The sequence below is a fragment of the Pelobates fuscus genome, chromosome 1 (assembly GCF_036172605.1).
Source record: "Pelobates fuscus isolate aPelFus1 chromosome 1, aPelFus1.pri, whole genome shotgun sequence".
NCBI classification, from domain to species: Eukaryota; Metazoa; Chordata; class Amphibia; order Anura; family Pelobatidae; genus Pelobates; species Pelobates fuscus.
The window spans coordinates 327,841,484-327,861,154 of NC_086317.1; the positions used below are offsets into that span (position 1 = coordinate 327,841,484).

Here is a 19,671-nt window from a genome sequence, read left to right on the forward strand (position 1 = left end):
TCTGTCAGTGTGTGTATGTCTGTCTGTCAGTGTGTGTATGTGTGTCTGTCCGTGTATGTGTGTCTGTCCGTGTGTGTGTGTCTGTCCGTGTGTGTGTGTCTGTCTGTCAGTGTATGTCTGTCTGTCAGTGTATGTCTGTCTGTCAGTGTGTGTGTATGTCTGTCTGTGTTTGTATGTCTGTCTGTCTGTGTTTGTATGTATGTCTGTCAGTGTGTGTGTGTCTGTCTGTCAGTGTGTGTCTGTCTGTCAGTGTGTGTCTGTCTGTCTGTGTGTGTGTGTGTGTATATGTCTGTCTGTCAGTGTGTGTGTGTATATGTCTGTCAGTCAGTGTGTGTCTGTGTGTATATCTGTCTGTCAGTGTGTGTGTGTATATGTCTCAGTGTGTGTGTGTATATGTCTGTCTGTCAGTGTGTGTGTGTATGTCTGTCTGTATCATTGTGTATGTATGTCTCTAAATGCCTCTCTGTTTCTTTATGTCTGTGTCTGTATTTCTGTGTGTGCCTGTGTCTGTATGAATGTATGTCTGTTTGCACGACAATGTACCTGTATGTGTAGATTGTATGACTGTGTGTCTGTATATCTTTGTGACTGTGTGCCTGAATAATTATGTCTGTGTGCTTGTATGGTTGTGTGTCTGTATGTTTGTGTATTTGTGCATGTATGTATTTTTGCCTGTATCCATGTCTATGTGGGAGAAAAAGAGAGATAGATAGGGGCTGGGGGGAAGAAGGAGACAGAAAGGGGCTGGCGGGGAAGTAAGAAATACATAAGAGGGGTTGTAAGAGACACACTAAAGGGCACAAAGGGGTCAAAGGGGTAAGACATTGAAGAGGTTGGATATGCAACACTAATGGGGGTAAGAAATTCAAAAGGGGGCTACGAGACACAGAGGTGAAGATGCATTGTTTATTTTTTGGGGGGAGGCGTGGGGTGGGGCGTCAAAATGCATCTTCACCTGTGTAGTCAAAAATCCTAGCACTGGCCCTGCAGCTAGCATAACATGTTATATTGGTTCATTGTGTACAGTTGGGTCTGTAATACATGCAAATGCATTCCTGCAAAATATATGTATGTTCAAATGTTCTCATCAAATCGCCTCTGCGCAGGCGATAAACCGCATTTACTTTTATGAACCGATACTTAAGCCTCTGCGTAGGCGACTGTTCGCTTTAATGAAAATCTGTCTGATATGTGAACTCAAGACACGATACCAATAAACATATTTAAAACAAAATGGATGCTCAGATGTCACTTTCTATTTTAGTTTGAACAGTTTGTATTAGTTTTGTATATAGTATAAAAGGCATATTAATGATGCACATATTTTAGGATTTGCAGTCAGTTATAAAAAGTACCTAGAATCCTTAACCACTTCCCTACCAAGTTCTTAAATTATAAGTTCAATGCTAGTTTTAAACAGCTCATGGGTCTAATGTACCAGTTGCTTTGTAAAAATTATGTATAAAACCCACACGCATTTAATACAGTTGGTGCAATATGTCCCCTTCTCCCCTCCAGCCACCCCCTCCCCCCCCTGTATAATTAACAATTATTCTGAGCAAAGAGAAACAGAAACTGGAAACTGAAACAAATTGCGTTAAAACACAGGATTGCTAACAAATGGGGTTAAGATTTAGTCCGTTATAATACTTTTTAAATAGTTTCTAACTTGAACATATTAAGTTATTTTTCTATTTCCAAATTGCCTATATGTAGTATATTAACTAAGCTAAATTGAATTAAAAAGTGAATTTTTATCAAATGTTGGTATTTATCAAATTTTTCTGTTAATATTGGCAAACCTTTACTAGATTTTCTGCTCATTAATGTTGCAATCCATTTACAAAATCCAATTTTCAGTTCCCAAGGTAGAACTTACCATTAGATAATGAATTTCCATTCTCAAAAGCTGCACAACTGGACAATGAATTTGATGAAGATGTTTCTTGGTTATTTGCATTGCTGTCTTGGGAATCTGACATGGCAGGATCTTGTAGGCTACTAAGGTTCATGTTTACTTCAATGCCTTGAAAAAAAAATAAAGTGATAAATGTAGATTATCATAATTTTGGTGAATGGATCATCTGAACTTTCATAATGTTATATATATATATATTTATATCTCTGTTTCGTGCTACTCCAAATAGCAGCATAAACAAATAAACTAAGCAGCTAATCAGAATAGATATAAAAAAATAACAAACCTCTAATAGAAGACAAAGATGTTCTAACATCAGAAATGCAAAGGAAAGAGATCAAACAAATCAGAAGAGTGGATTTAGCATAACGCTAACACAAGGACAGATGTGCATTGTCTGAGACCACCGCAGTGTCTCACAACTGTGAACATTTTGGCAAAGTAGGACACGAGAGACAAATTTCCCCAACACATCAAAAGATTTCTGCCTTCCAGTATCCCCTGAATTGTCACATGGTCAGCAGAAATTATTGAATGAAACATACTGATCATGCGGTAAGATTTACGAAAAATATCAGAATGGCAACAATAGGGCAAGTAAGGGGATCAGAAATGCTTTACAGGCACCAGCCACACCAGGTTGATGAAAACAAAGTGGCTGTGACATTGATCTCACTAGGAAGATTCTCCACCAAGGAGGAGATGTTCCTTTGAAGACAGAACTGGTAAAGGTCTTTTATCAAAACACAAACAGATCTAACACGCATAAGATTCCATTACGAAATTCAGGTGCAACCATTCCACACCTCCATATGCAAGAGCACCAACAAAGCTCTGACTTCTCTTCTTTAGTCAAGGACAGAAACTAACAAGCGTACTGTGCCTTCAACTGTTGCATTGCCCAGTAATGAAGTTCACTTGGATGGAGGACAACATTAGTCCCACAGTTCTTGCCAAAATGCACAGAAGAATAGAGCAGCACCAAAAAATCCTGCAAATTCTCCTTCTTGATGGCTTGGATCTTTGACAGGGGAAACTTAAGAACACAATGAACAGAATTATTACTGAAACGGAGGTACTGGATTGACTGAGCTGGAACCAACTTCTCCCAAGTGGATAATAATGCCTAGGTTCTCCAGATGACTCACAATGTATCTGGTTGGATTGACTAAGTGAGGTGTCCTCTCTTCTTCAACCATTAATAAGTGTTGACAACCTTCCATAAAAGGACCTTTAAACTATTTTTATGACTATTTTAACAGGAGTGTGACAAACAAAAATCATATGCTCTTGAACAGGCTGTCATACTTGCTCACTCATGAAAAAAAATGGCAATACACTCTGTCAATACTAAGGGAAGATTTTACCTGTCAGAAATGTATGTCATCCACGACCCCTGAATTCTGTCCACACTATATTGTGCTAGGAAGCCTGTCTTGGACTGGTAGGAGACATCCTGAAAAGAAATGAGCACATGTTGGGCAGTTCTGTGCCCCTGCTACTTTCTAGCCCTGGTAAAAACACCTATTTTGCTTGGTGGATGGTTGGACCTGGTTCACAAATGTAAAAAGAGAGACACGTTTGTGCAGCTCTTTGATAAAATATATTCAAACAGCAGACCTTGCAGATCCAGACCAATTCCTTGTTGCCAAAGTCTCCTTTCTAGAGGAATTGGCCTCATCAGCCAAAGACAAAATGGGGTCCAGTCACATCGAACATCTTGTCCTGGGTCACCTTTTTTATTAGGGGCAGCTCCAGATCTTCCTGTCCAGTGATTAATGAAGCCTCATATGCAGGAAATTGTTCTGGCAGGGTCCACTCAGCAGACCTAATGTAGCCTATAGTGTAGGGTCAAACAAAGGTAGGCTCTCAGAGTCAAGAAACACCTAGATGTGGAGTCAGAGTTGGGCTCACCCATCAAAGACTTGCACACATAGCAAATGCATCTTTCTCACAACTGTCACCTCATCATAGTCAGACTGATTGGCACATCACTCATCCATAACTGCCATCAACTTAGGGAAGGAAACGTCATCCTTAGCCAAGGAATAGCTGACATTTACCAGCAGTTCTGAAGTTTGTTAGTCTTGGACTGCTTGGCTTTGTGCTTGCCCTTGCCCATATGCATTCTAAAATCACAACCTTTGTGGAATTTAGAGGGTGGAGGAATCAGGTTCTGTCAAAATTGCCATCACAAGTCTTGCATGTAGTGAATCCAAGGTCTCTGACAACATAGTCACCACACACCTAGAAATGGGAAGCAAATAGCGTTCTTTGACAAAACAGAGTCAGCATGACAATGCACAAAATAATTCAGGAGAGGAAAGGAAAAAAAAGGAAAGGAAGGGAAAAGAGGCTCCAACTCTGCAAAGAAAAATAAAATAGCAAGGGACGTAGGGCAGATATAGAGAAAATTGAGGGAAACAGAAGAGCTGAATTGAAGGAGAAAGCAGCCTGAGGGATAACCAGAAAAACCAAGAAATCAGAAAAAAAAATGAAGAAAACAAACAAATAATAGACACTAAATCTAAGATAACACAACCATAGTACAGGTATATTTAAAGACAAGCACTCTGACCTGGAGATAAGCACCAAATAAAAAGAAGTGATTGAGATAGGACAACCTTATATCCCTTTCTTGTTTTTTATTCTGATTGGTTGATTAGTTTATTTGTTTATGCTGCTATTTAGAGGAGCAGTAAAGAGGGATATATGAAGCCTCCAGTTATGTCTTTTATTATAATTTATAATAACAAAAATATAACAAATATATATAAAATATATTTCATTTTGAACTTATAACCTGATTGTTTGAACATTAATTTGAGACACAGAAAATATATGCTTACCCCTTGGTATATTTATCACACATATAGATTTAATCTATTTGATCCACACCTTAAATCATTAGACCCTATATGAAGTTTAACATTTTTCAAAAAAAAAAGCCACATTGTTTACATTTACTATACAGTGAATTTTGTATTTTCTCTGTCCTGTCTGTCATAAATTTCTTCCTTTCATGAAAAAGAGTTGGATCTTTATTGAAATGGTGATATTGAACTCTTACAATTATGCTGATCATTCTCCTATAACAAAACATATTTTCTGCAGACTTGTAGTTAGCTAATTGTATTTAAAAAAAATAATAATAATATTTCTGGATGGGAGGGAAAATGTGTTGTACTTCTCCCATTGGCTTGGCAGAACATGAAATCCAAATATGATTACAACAGGTATGTATATGTATATTTGGTAATTACCATGGACAACAATATAAAATGATAAAAAGTCACTATTGAGCAATAATGAGCTTTGCTATGAATGTACCGAAAGTAGCACTACTAAGAGCATTATTGCAAGGTTGATATCAATTCTTTCAATTTCTTCTCTGCATTTAAAAGTACAAAACCCCTCTGCAAATTAGAATTGTGTTCTAGTGGACATGTTGACAAATCTCAAAAAGTGATTGAAGATACACTTATATCTTTAGGTTCCTTCATGTTTAGAATAATTTTTTGTTGTTAGAGAATTAAAGTAACATAATGGGCACCATAACAACTTCATCAAACAAAGCTGTTATGGTACCAATAGGTCCATGGTGCTGGCTCACCTTTGTTAAACTGTTCATAAATTATTTAACCTGTAAGTCTGTGATCCAGCGCTGGACCTCTGAGGAAAGGACCCCACTGTCCTTCCGTTTGCTGAAAAGCAAAAACGGCTTGAGAAAAATAAGTTTGGGCAGCCACTGATTGGCTGAGAGCATCAGCTGACCTCTCTCAGCCAATCAGTGGTGATCCTGCCCACAGCAGCGCTAACGTTTTGTTTCTTTTAAGATTTTCAGCAAACAAAAGGACAGGGAGGCAGAGAGATCCAACATTGAACATAGATTTTGGGGTAAGCCACCTAAAGAGCCAGAACCATCTTTGTTGAAGTGCTTATGGTGCCTTGAGTGTTCTTTTACAGTCAGGATGCATGACCACTCAATGAAACTCAACACACAACAGATACACTTTCACTCAATAGTATGTAATAATACAAATTAGTATGTAATAATAATATTTATACTGTACCTTCAAGTTCTCTAATTCTTCTTCCTGCAGGCGATTTTCGCAGTAAACTCTTTCCCGAATTGAACAGCGTAGTCAATTCATCAAGAGGACTTGTTAGTTGGCTAGAATTGGATAAAGTATTTAACAAAGAAGGAGAAATTAAATGTGATTTATTCTGTACTGCTCTTGCAATCTTTACTGGAGATGATAAGGGCTGTTTAGTCAATGTACTAGAGGAGCCATCAGTTGCATCCGAATTTGGTTTTGAATGTACTTTTAAAACATCTGAATTAATAGTCTTTTTTCCTGTACTAACTAATAATGTATATGTGTTCTCTGTGGGAAAATTAAAGTTTGTAGCACACTGATAAGATGCTGAAGACGGTGGGAGAGGTGGCGTACACGGAGGTGACATTTTACTTGACACACTAAAAACAGTTAGTGCTGGCGACGATGGTCTTTCATTTTCTAATTTTTGGTGTTTCGAGCACTGAGGCGAGATTGGGCTTGCAGTCTCTGGTTGCATAGAATAATTTATATTTGTTTCAAGTACAGGCAGTTTTATAACTTCAAGTGGTGTTAAAGGGGATTCATCAGAAGCAGGAGAACATGTAACTGGTGTTGGCGGGAACACTAGTAGAGGAGGCCTGTGCGTAAGAAGATTTGGAAATGGAGCTGGTATGTCATAGGTTTCCTTAGCATTTATGTCCACTTTTTTACCAGTGTCTTCATATTTTACCAGATTCCTATTTTGCAGAAATGATTGAGACATCCCTGTCAGTACAGCATTATTACATGTTTGATGAGGATTCATGTATTTCATCTCTTCATATACTGCTTCTCCTTGTTCTGGGCTCTCAGCATCTGTGGAAATGTTCCTCTTTGCATTCCCAACCATTTCTATGTACACAGGTTCATTCTCATTGTCTTGAGACATATACAGAGTTAAAATTCCTCTGTGAGGTCCATCAGCAGAGGCAGCCCTTTTTATAGTCACAACTTCCCGGCAGCCTTTCCTGATGATGGAATTTAAGGTCCTTATTTCTCCAGACCTTTTGGAGGAGATCTCTTCATAAGATCCACTCAGTTTGGTGGTAGGACTCCTTTTTGGCTTTGGTGGGGGGATTTTTTTCATTGTGCTGTAGTCATCACTGTGGGGCCTTGGCCGAGAAAGAGCTAAAAAGAAAATAAAATACTTCCATAAAATGTATCTATGACATGTTTTGTAACTGTGTATATTATCGTATTGCATATTGAGTAGAAGAAAATTATAAGAACTACAAATATTACCTTTATTTTAATTTTCATTATGAGCCAAATATGTACCCTTTAATATCAAATGGGTAGAATCTATATTTCAGATAGTATATAACAGTAATGGTGTTAAGATTTTATACATTCTCTATCTTCACAAAGTTGGGTTTACTATATATTAGGTAATCTGTAACATTAGTTGAAAACAAACAGTACTAGGCAATTTTGCCTTTTTTGGACAATTTAATATCCATTTAATAAACAGTTAAAAAGTATTTTTGACATAATATAACATCTTAATGCATTTGGCTTATATTTTTATTTTATGTCACTTTTACAATATTAGTTTTTGCTTTAATAAGACTATTTTCCCAATTAAGTTTTCAAATTAATTAATCATTAAAGTCAATGCATTTATTAAAATAGCTTTAGCCTGCTTAAAGGAATACTAAAGGCACTCAGACCACATCTTAATGAAGTGGTCTGCGTGCCATCTACCCCATTTTAACACTGCAGCTGAAAACATTGTTGTTCTGCAGGAACAGCAATGTTTTCTTTACAGGTTTATCCCACTTCTAGTGACTGTCATACTAGAGGCCCTTCAGTGAAATATCAGATGGTCTCAGAGAGCATTTTGCTGAGCATTCCCACTAACCTCCCAGTGCTTTCCTATGGATCTCAACCAAGGAGGTGGGACCAGCCATGGGCAGAGCAGTGTGGTGTGCGATGCAAGGTAAGCTTACCCTCGAGGAGGTAACTTTTAACGCTTGGGGGTTAGGGTTCAGTAACCTAAACAGTGATTTTGAGAATATAGGGTTAGGAATACACATTTACTAAATACCAAAATAATGGTACGCTTAGAATACTTGACACAATGCTTCTTCAACAAAAATAGATCTAGAAATGATCATACAAAAACACAATAGTGAAGACCGTCATACAAAAACAGAATAGTAAAGACCATCTGATATATAAATGGACAATAATGTGCTTAAAAAGAGTATATTTGGTTTTCCAACTCATATTTCCCATTTCCCTATCAACCTTTGGCCTGGGTATAACTGACTGCACTAGAAAGGGAGATGGAGATATACCACACTGTAGAAGATCTGACATACACTCTCATTAGCTCTTGTTCTTTAGTAAGGAACCAGAGGCAAAAAAGAAACCCAATGGTGCAGTATAAGTCACTTTATTTCAAGAAAGACAACATAAAAACTGCTTACAGAAGTCCAGGTGGGTCTCCCAGCTGGGTTCCCACTAACTCGCTTTACCACTGTTAAAAACCATGATGAGTGATACGTTTTGCAGGCCCTGTGAGTTTCTTCAGATCAAAAGACGCTCGTAGGATGGGTGAGGCGCATCATGCTACACATCATCGGAAGGTGGAGCCAAGAGCTCAGGGCAGCTCGATCCCGGAAAAAAAGAATTTGGTTGGCGTTTTTTTTAACAGAGGTGAAGTGAGATAGTGAGAACCTGGCTAATATAGAATACAGACAAAAGACAGACGCACGTGAAACCATTACAAAGCCCTTATTGGTTGTAGGGCATAACCCAAAATCAACAAAATTACCCACAAATGGGTAAATATTCAACAAGATTAGTTTGAGAAATTCACTAAAATAATAATATTTAAAAAATAAATAACTATAGAAAATAATAAATACTTTATTAGATCCCCGTTTAGATAACAAACATACACTGAGTGAAACTGAAGTGAATAAAGTGAAAATGTGATACACACAATCTTAAAATTGGATAGCTGAAGGACACTGATTTTTAGTAGACCGTGAGATGTTGTCTCAAACAAATCCAGAATTAAGTAGCTATATCTGTTACAGTGCTACAGAATAGTCACATTAGTAGCCAAAATCATGAGTAATATTAATATGCAGCATCTGGTGATAAACAGCTCTAGCTATGTAAATCCGTTTCTGGATTGTGAGCTCCGCCAGCTCCTGACGGTTTTTAACAGTGGTGAAGCAAGATAGTGTGAACCTGGCTGGGAAATTCATCAGGGCTTCATTTTACAGTTTTTATGTTGTCTTTCTTGAAATAAATTGATTTCATACTGCACCACTGGGTTCCTTTCTGCCTTGGTTTCTCCCTACTAAAGAGAAATAGCTCAAGAGAGTGTGTGGCAGATTTTCTATAGTGTGGGATATCTACATCTCCCGCTCCACTGCAGCCAGTTCCACCCAAAAGCCAGGGTCAATAGGGCTCTGGGCAATGTTAGTTGGAACCCCAGACGTACACTTTTTTAAGCACATTATTATTTCATTTAAATATCAGATATTTCTAGGTCTGTTTTGAAGAATCATTGTGTCAAGTATACTCAGTGCACCATTATTTTGGTATTTAGTTTATGTGTGTGTCACTTTGTGCTGCTGCTGGTAGTAAGAAACACTTGCACATGTTATAAATTCTGAAGTTATATAAAACTGTTGATATCACTTAATGTGTATATAAGCACATACACAGAGTTTTTGATCTAAGAGTATATTCCACTTTTTGATATGTATTTATACGAATACACATTTGTATTCCTAATGCTATAGTGTTTCTTTAAGTACATATAACATTACACAGAGGGAACAATATTCACAATTCTGTATGATAACAAGGGATAAGTATCACATAATTATTCTGAATGCTAGTAAATCAGTAAGCAGAGGAAACAAAATGTGTAAATGCTCTCTGACAAAACCCTGCCAGAGAGGAAGTATTGATGTACAGATGTTCCAATTTAAATCTATGGTTGCATTAGATGCAAACCTCCATTCACATAAAAGTACAGCTGTGCTGCTCATGCACAAATGGCTTAGGTTCATTTCTGTGGGGAAACACATTATACAACATTTCACATGTGTGCACTTCCATTACCCTCTCAGTTCATTTCAATAAATAAGATTTATAAGGACCATTTAGACATTTAGCCCCATTTAAATGCACCCATGTCATTTTTCACGGGAGGTTGCAGTCTAACATCATTCACAGTCTTCACGAGTGACAGACTTGAAGTGCTCTTTGACCACTGTATAATACAGTAATCAATAGACTAAATATTTTAAAGTTACTTTGTGGCCATGTAGGATGCTAGGGTTTGAAGACAGTGTTTATACTTACCACTTAAGTATAACAAACTAACAGCTAACCCAATCATATACAGTTATTCTGATTATATCCCTGGTTATTGCAAAACACAAATTAGTACTGTGGTCAGTCTGCATGAAGATACTGAATGCTCCCCATAGATATGTAACTGAGCCAATGAATCTCTATGAAGAGATGCTGATTGGTAAAGCATAACAATTGCTCTTAATGTGAAAGTATTGGATTGGCTTAGATCATCAGTAATGATGATTTCAGCCAGGCATGAAGTGGCACCCATGGCGAGGCCAGCACTTCAGAGGAAATACAGTAAGTAAAAAAAAAAAAAAAAAGCTAAAATTTCATGTTTGTATTTCTAAAATTAAAATGTGCAATTAATATTTTATGCACATCAAGAGTAACAGTGTTTCAAATTACTATTGCAGTGAATTGTTAGGAAATTGGAATGATGGAATTCTATTACTATATACGGAGCTATTGTTTCACAGTTATTATAAAATACATATTAGGCAGGAAGATTGTTTTTAATATTTCTAACCTTCATTATCAATGTCCTTAGAAGCTGCTATAAGACAAGCACTAACAGCTTCATATGAAGCACTCAGTCTTGTGGTGGGGTTTCTTTTTGGTTTGGGAGGTGGCTGTTTCCGAGGTGATTGAAGGCTATTACTATCATCAATGCTCAACACAGAATGTAAAGAAAGGGATCTGAAAGATGAGGCATCCATAGAATGTGCAGAGCTGCAAATGCTCATGGGAAGTGGGACAGAGCTAGAAAGAGAAAGATCAGATGAACGGAAGTCCACAAGGCTGTTTTCAGAGACCTTCATAAAGATTTCTTCATTTCTGAAAGACATAAAATTAAATCAGTTATCACTATTCACACATTAACAATAACCTTTACGAACCTTTTGAATAAACCAAAAGACACTTAGCAAATGTCAAATAAAAACTAGTTCCTAAGTTGTAGCAGAAGGTGTACTCTGCTTATTGAATAACAATGTTCCCATTGGAGGAATTGCTATTTAATAACAAGAGTAAACTCTTGCTCTGCCTAGATAATCCAGACCAATGAGTCTGTCAGGCAGTGATGGTAAGAAGACAGATTTACAGGTAACTCTACTTGTGAGTGTTTGAGGCCAAGAGAAACTTATTTTGTGGAATTTTGCGGATGTAGATAACACAGAAGCAGTCATCGTATTGTAAGAATATAGATCATTGTGTGCTCTATTTCTGCAAATAAGGTGGGTTCAACATTGTAATGTTTGAAGAACAGGCTGGTTGCTGCAAACATTCTATAATGAATCTTAGTAGAAGAGAATGACTCCTTGTGAGGGTAAGGTCTATTGAGGAGCGCAGGGTCTGAAATCAATGTCTGAGTCTGCCCTCCTGGTTATATCACGAAAACAAAGCAGTGAGTGAGGCTTCTAAATGTATTGCAGCCTGCAGAGACAAAGGTTGTATTTTAACACGGTCTTGTAGCAGTTCTCCCACAAGGTTGTAAATATGGTCACCTTGGCAAACTTAGTAAAAATGTTAGTCCTCTACATCAGTTTCTCATTTGAAAACAAAAGGGAGGAATGTGGGAAAGTTGTGTCTAGTAAGATGTCTGTCTCTGGACAAGGAATTATCTGCTGTGGATTTTTTATTACCATATATGGTAAGATTATAGTGAAAGCACTAGCATTTCTGGATAACCTGTCCTCTGGTTCCGATCGCGTAGACTGCGTTCACTCCTGCCTGTCCTTTAAGTATATGTGTTAACACTGTGTATGGCTTTTTGGAGTTAGAAAACATATTTCGGTCTGTCCAGAGAAGGACACTGCTTGGGATAGAAATAAATTAATTGGAGTCTTACTGAATGAAGTCCATTGAAGTTTGCAAATTTCCTGTAACACAGACAGTTTTTGAAAGGGGATAGTTAGCTGGAACTTCAATGTCTAATTTCATTTTTAGAAACTCACTAATTATCTTATGTAATTTAAATTCAGAATATAAACTGCGATTGCTAATCGTCTAATGTAATTTAAATTCAGAATATAAACTGAGATTTCAAAAATACTATGCTGTGAACAGTGAACTACTCAACAATATACATTATCACACCTGATTAAAGTTAATTTTCTTTATGGAAGAGATTAAGTATGACTTATACTGTTTTGATTACAAATCAACTTTGAATCTATTTATTTTAGCATATACCGTCAATCATTTGTTGTTTTTGTACTTTTCTGTAGAAATACATAATTGAGTTTGTAGCACCTCAACTCAAGATAGTAGAAAATCATGTCTAGGTCATAATAGAAAAAATCATTATTTCTTATGCTATTTAAATTAAACTGACAAACATTCTGTGCTTGCGTAATAAACTATATATTTCACCACAGTGGGGGGTAAATGGCAGTGGACAATGATCTATCGATCCATGTTATTTAATTTCAAGCCCTCACCAAAACCCAAGGGTGCAGGCATAGAGGGAGCTATATTAGGTCCTCCCCTGTATGCTACTAGCAACTGGCAACAATAGCTATACAGTTGCTAGACTTATGACAGCCAGCAGATATTGGTAGATTGATGTTAGCAAACATGTTTCCACTCCCCATAATGAGTGGGGGCTTGGAGGAGGTGTAAAACCACCCTTATATGAATGTGGGGGTCATATTATATCCTACAGGATTTTTTTAAACTATTTTCCTACCAGCTGCTAGTGCTGCCAGCGGGAAAATGGTAAAAAAATGCATTTATTGTCAATATTTTCAAGGCCATTTATAGAGTATTATGCCCTAATGTTTTCAATATTTTTTTCAAAAATCAATATTATTCAAAGCAATATTTATCGACTTCTGATAAACCTTTAACAAGCTGAACTAAATGTATTTAAATCTATAAAAAGCTTATTGTAAGCCAATAAACTCCTGCTAAACTTCATTAGCGGCTATGTAGTCGAGACTCGAGTCCTAAATGACTGTAGTCTTGGCTGTTTTTAAAGATATTATATCATGCAATAAAATAAGTAAATTTTTCAATTAATATATTTTATGATGGTGAGGATACATTACTCTAACTGTGACTATGTTAAGATGCTAAAATAATATGATATCTCTCAGACAGTGATTACGTGATCTAGCAGTTAATCTGAAAGTTTCTAACAGATTGCAACATACATTCAAATTATCAACTACTGACATGAGTATACTCTGTTGATTATAATTATGCATTTCCTGCAAATTACTTTGGCACTAACTGCAATAATAAAACAAATTTCTGATTTAGTTGACAGCGTTTTGAGAGACTGAAAGTCAGTATCAGATTCTATGGGATTCAATGAAATCCTGCAGCCATTTAAAGAAAACATATTCCTGGAGACAATATTGAAAATGTGACATAAGTAATAATGGTTGTATCCATTCCAAAAAAAATAAAATAATAACAATAATAATCTGTGCTGTATGGCGATAAAGTTAGTGGTCAGAATATATCAATATATAATCATTTATAATACATCTTCCTTTATATAGAATTCTTCAATGACAAAAACATTTCCAAGACATACCTATTTTTGTGAAAAAAATTTTTTTTATATTTATTTGAAACTTTTCCACAGAGATACCTATTGTACAGCATTGCGGAATATATTGGTCCTAAATACATAAATGTATATTGTGGACTAGACTTGTGAAAAACAAAAACAAATTTTTGTTGGTACAAATGAATCAAATTCCTTTCAATCTACACCCAAATTAACTGATCCCATCTGGGAGCTGATTTTATTGATTTATTAGTTTTATTGAATAGGGACTCTTCTATGTTAGCACAATCATCAGGGTTCTCTAGAAGAGAGAATATCTGCAATTGAAGCGTGTACATACTGAAAATCAATTTCTCATGATGGGCTAAACTTGCATAATTTGATATGTGAGTTTGAAGTTGGTTTACTTTGTTCAAACTCCCACATTTTTCAACAGACTAATACAGTGCATTGTAGCATGCTTCAGCCCCCCTCTCTCCCTCCCCCCCCCCCCCCACTGAAAAGGACAGCACTGAGCCAACATTTCATACAGAAACAATGGATGTATGTTGCGCCACATATGATGTGCAATAATTCTACAGATCTACAGGTGAGGAATGAGACGTATAACAATAAACAACAATAAATATAAAATGTATAAGGATCATGCAAATAGCATATCATGTTGGTTATGAAATTTAAATCTATGCCAATACTACTCCCACTCCCCCTACCCCCCCCCCCCCCCCCAAAAAAAAAAAAAAAAGCTGAGTTAGGGAGATTCTCTAGCTCCATTGGGAAGTCATTGTCAGACTAATCCTATCAAATAGAAACCAAATTGGGTTTTGGGCACATCCCAAATCTGCGAGTGGTAGCAATGATCTAGTGACCATGTGAATATATTTGCCCCTGACATGCCCATGAGTGGTAGATACTTCTGTTCATGTTTGACAGATAACTTTCATCCTTGACCCCAGTGGTACAGAATAGCATTGTCTCTCAATAGTTACATTATGTTTTTTATGAACTGTATCCATGTAATAGTGAAAATGTGGAAAATCCATGAAAAATAAATGTTATGCTGTTCAAAGTTATGTGATAGGCAGTTATGCTACTGCCTACCTTTCTACAACTGGAAGTGGAGTGAAAGATCTCTTGGGACCACAGTAGGGGCACTACATGACTTGGCAACTCTAACAGTTAACAGCCACATTCTTAGCTTTAGAAGGAGGTATCAAGCAAGACAGCAAATGCCATATAAAACGAGGCACCACTTGTGCTGGCAAATTGTCTGGAAACCATTTAGTTTAGAGGTGCTGACATCGTATTGTGTCCTCTATATCAGTCAACACAATTTCCATGGTTATGTGAACTTGTTGTACCAACATGTATGTCTTGGTGTCTGCTCTGTGTTGATCCCGTTTTGAAAGTTCTTGTACAGGGCCATGTTGAGTTTGACAGAGCACATCCCCTATATCTTAGATTCACTCTCCACGATGTCTACTGACACTTAGATTGTGGGATATAATCAAAATGCTCCAATATAGGCTTTGATTTTATATTTTTGGATAGGCTTTTCAAATAATGAAAACATTTTGGATATCATTTTAAAATTATTTAATATCTTGAAAATATTTTAATATGTTAACATTTTAATATATTGATATACTTTTAGATAGGATATTTTTTGATATTTTAATATTTTGAAAAAAAAAACATCTTAAAGTGAATCCAATAATATTAAATCAGTTGAAAAGCTTATCCAAAAATGTAAAGGACTTAGTTGGTTATTCCATTCAACATTCAGAATTTTCCTGCTCATGTAACTTGTAACTAACTGTTGATTGGAATTTAAGGAATAAGAATGCAGATTTTTAAACCTGCTAACTGACAGCCTCATTTCTCAATAAAACACTACATATCTACCTTAGATCTAAGACTTAATAATGTAACATTTTTGTCAAACAAATAAATACAATTAAAAAATACTTGGGGAATAGTTAATATAATTACATTATTTGAGATAAGTTAAAACATTTTATTTGCAATTAACTCGCGTGAACCAAACCTTTTCAGAAGGAAAACTATCAACATTATAAAGGCATAGAACTCACTGATTGAGATGAACAATTTACAGATTAAGAAATTAGATTATAAATTGAAATTTTAAACAAATGTCAGCATAAACAGGGGATGATTAACTATTGGTGTCACCATTTTTTTCTGGTGGAGCTGTATTTTTACATCAGAATGCTACGTGGCCTAAAATAGCCACTGATTGAAGGGAAACAGTTTCTATTGCAAATCAAAGAAACTGCAATGGCATACCCATTCAGCATACAGCATAACAATTTATTTCTTGGAAAAACAATCCACTATATGGCAGAAAACCTAATGGTAGAAGTACCATTTATAAGGTCTACCTAACCAAGACTGGCAATGTGGGCCAGCAACAAAGTTATGCTTTTCAGTTACACTACAGACAGCAGCACAATTATTTACAGTCACCATGACCTCCAAGATTAACAAGGCTTGGCAATAACCCCTTTTCCTCCACTACATGTGTTCCGATGTATTAAAAAATGTTACAAAACTTTATTTGGTTTTGCATATATGGATTTGCATATTTCTGTTCTTTTATTTGAAACATATTTTTTTCTGCTTTGCCTTTCATATTACAAACTGAATGATGAAATCTCTTGAAAACATTTTGAACAATATTATATATATTGTATAATATGTATTATAGTAATGATATAAATGTTCTATGTTCCTAGTGCAACAATGTTCTGTTTATTCAATTTGACTAACTTTAGTTATCGTTGTTTCCTACTCTGTTTTCCTAATTAGTAATATATGTAGTTCATCGTTTTATTAATTCGTTTATATTTTATTTCATTATTGTATTAGTTCTTTATATTTACCTTTTGGAAACATCTTCTTTCTTATACATTGATTCCAGTTTATGTGCAGGCTCTGATTCGTTTCGCGATCTGTCTTTCTCTCGAGCGATGTCAGATGCATTCTGGATAACCAAGGAATGGTAGGTTTGCTGCCCAATGTTTTCCACAGTTTCAAGAAAGTCTTTTACAAAGGTAATCTCATTCTTTTTAATATTCATTCTCTGTTGCAAGTGTTGACGAGCTAAGAATTTCCTTACAACTGTTATTCATGGAGAAATTGGAAAGCAAATGAAAAGAAAAGCAACGCATTAAAAAAAGGAAAGAATTGTTATTACAGTGACCAAAACTGCAGCCAAATGTATTTAATTAGCCTAGAATTAATTTTTATAGTACACTATAAATTTAAATTGTTATGCTTGAATAAATCTTGGAATAACCTCATCTGAATTTTATTATCTGAGTATTATAAAACACTTTGTTAAAAGCTTGTAAGCTAGTAGACAGTGTATTGTATTATTGTTTTATTTATTGGTGTATACTGTACCAATCTTTAAAATAAAACTAAACAACATGTTCTTGACTAGTGTGATAAACAATGGAAAATGTATAAATCGATTGCAATTTTCTAAATTTCTTTACAAGATATAATCTACACTAAAAGTATTTTAAATAATTAGGTGATTGAACTAACTTTATTTTTTTCAGCCTTGATGTTATCATAATGCATTACAATGATGCCATCTATTACATTTATATTACCTTTCTGACACAGTATGATTTTCCTCTGAAGATGAAGGCACATATCATTGAGCTGATCAGCTTGCCAGTATTTCAAAAACACTCTTCGAGCTCCTATCTGTAATATATGTATAGCAAGTATACTTTTTTATTTTGGCAGACAAAAAGTATTAGAGTTTTTAAGCAAATTTACAAATATTTGTGTTATATGACTTGAGAATTGTATAAATATATCAAGACTATACATAAATATATTTATTTAGAGCTTTCATACATAACAAACAGGAATTCATACTGTATTTAAATTTATGTTCCAACAATCTCAATGTGGTACATGATGTATGATTTATCAATCTTGGGAAAGAAACAAAACACACAAGTGTTGCTAAGCTACTATTGCCTCTGAGTTTGGGGGTTGTGTGAAATCTAGTGACGCTAAGACCTCCTTTTGCTGAGGTTCGTTTACCCACAAGCCTTGTGAACAGCTGACGTATCTCAAATTAACCATAGATATCTTGAAGTCACTTCTTTGATAAAGTCTATGTCTGTCATATTGTTGGCTGCTTCAATAGTGGTATAATTCACACATGAAACAAGCAGTTCTACTTATCACTGTTCTCACTTTGACCACCAGCTTCTATAATACTCACTGACCCATCTGTAAATTGGTAACTGCCGATGTATACGCTGTCACTGTATATCAATTAGTTAGGTTGTCACTATAGCTAGTTTTGAGTTTTTTTCCAAATAGTTTGCAATTTGGTTTTCAATCCACTACAATACATGTTTAATCAAGTAAGACATAATAAATATATATATATATACACTCATTTTCACCAACCTGCCATCCATGTTGCTTGCATTGCTCAAGAACATGGCGACATTTCTCCTCAGGAGATGTTTTCTGTTTTTCTCTTGTAACAATTTCAGTCAAGTGTTTATACCTAAAGTTAAAGAAGAATGTGCATTAGTTGTACTGCAATAAAATATGAAGGTCAAACTTTAACATATGTTTAAAGTTGTGCTAAAATGGTTTACAAAGTATATGGTTACACTGTTTATCTCTTCCAAACAGCTAAATTACACTAGAATACTTCTATTTATATAAAATCGGATAACCAATGTGCTATCAATAGGAAGGGATTTAAGCAATGAGAGGTTTTCATGAGAAAGTAACAGTATTTAAACCACTAGTAAAAATAAATTTCTTCAAATTTTATAGTGAGAGGTTGGAAATAAGATCTGTTTAGTGTTGAATCAAAATTTGAAATGTTTAGTTGCAATTTCATGTGAGGAAACAACAACTCGAGAGGCTAACATCAAAGTGTGTTAAACCTGTCATTAAATGTGGAACAGGAAATATGCAGATGTGTGAATACTCTTCTAGAGTTGGTGACTTCCACAGATATGTTAGCACGCAAGCTAGAGGCAACAAATAAAATGATATAGTACATATTACCAGACCTTAGAATAAACAACTGCACAATGCCAAGGTCATAGATTCAAGGAATAAGAAAAGTCGAATAACAGAGCCAATTTAAACCAGAAAAACACACTATAACACACTCTCTGGCTACTAAGACCATGACAGGGCAAGGAAGTGATGTGAGAGAAAACATTATCATGTAATGATTGGTTGAAGAACAATTGGGATACTAAGCAAAGATAAAATAAGTGTGTTTAGCCTAAATAAAATGTGGGCTGCACTGTGTCAATAAACTAGGGTGGCACCAGGCATTCCGGGTCATAGATATATAACTCTGTGGGCGCTCTAGAGCTAGCATGTCAAACTCAAAGGCTATCACGGGCCAAATAAACAAGGTTTAGGTTTATGTGGGCTGCAAAAAAAAACAAAACTTAAATTTTCAAAGAAACATAGGTTTATTTTGAAAGTTACATAATATAAAAAAACAGCATCCCCTCTTCTAAACCCAAGTACCCTCCTCTACCAAGCAATAGCCCTCCCCTATACGAAATCCCAGTCCCCCTGTCTATACTAAATCCCAGTCCCCACCCTCTATACTACATCTCAGTCCCCCACTCTATACTAAATCTCAGTCCCCCGCTCTACTAAATCCCAGCAGCCCCCTCTACTAAACCCAGGCCAATGTTTAAAAAACAAAACACAACAATATTAGCCAACAAGCAGACTCCACTCACATTGCTGCTGCCAGTATACGACTCCGG

General features: G+C 35.8%; 1 protein-coding gene across 1 annotated transcript in view; it reads right to left on the reverse strand.

Moving 5' to 3' along the window:
- The window catches only part of MYO16 (myosin XVI), a 312,032-nt gene that overhangs the window by 31,188 nt on the left and 261,173 nt on the right, over positions 1-19,671 (reverse strand). Inside the window, exons 28-33 of the mRNA XM_063459903.1 lie at positions 18,326-18,428; positions 17,506-17,602; positions 16,768-17,005; positions 10,874-11,181; positions 5,992-7,146; positions 1,880-2,026 (exon numbers count right to left, since the gene is read on the reverse strand). Of these exons, the coding sequence (XP_063315973.1) occupies positions 1,880-2,026; positions 5,992-7,146; positions 10,874-11,181; positions 16,768-17,005; positions 17,506-17,602; positions 18,326-18,428 (2,048 nt within the window). The remainder of the gene's footprint in view (positions 1-1,879; positions 2,027-5,991; positions 7,147-10,873; positions 11,182-16,767; positions 17,006-17,505; positions 17,603-18,325; positions 18,429-19,671) is intronic.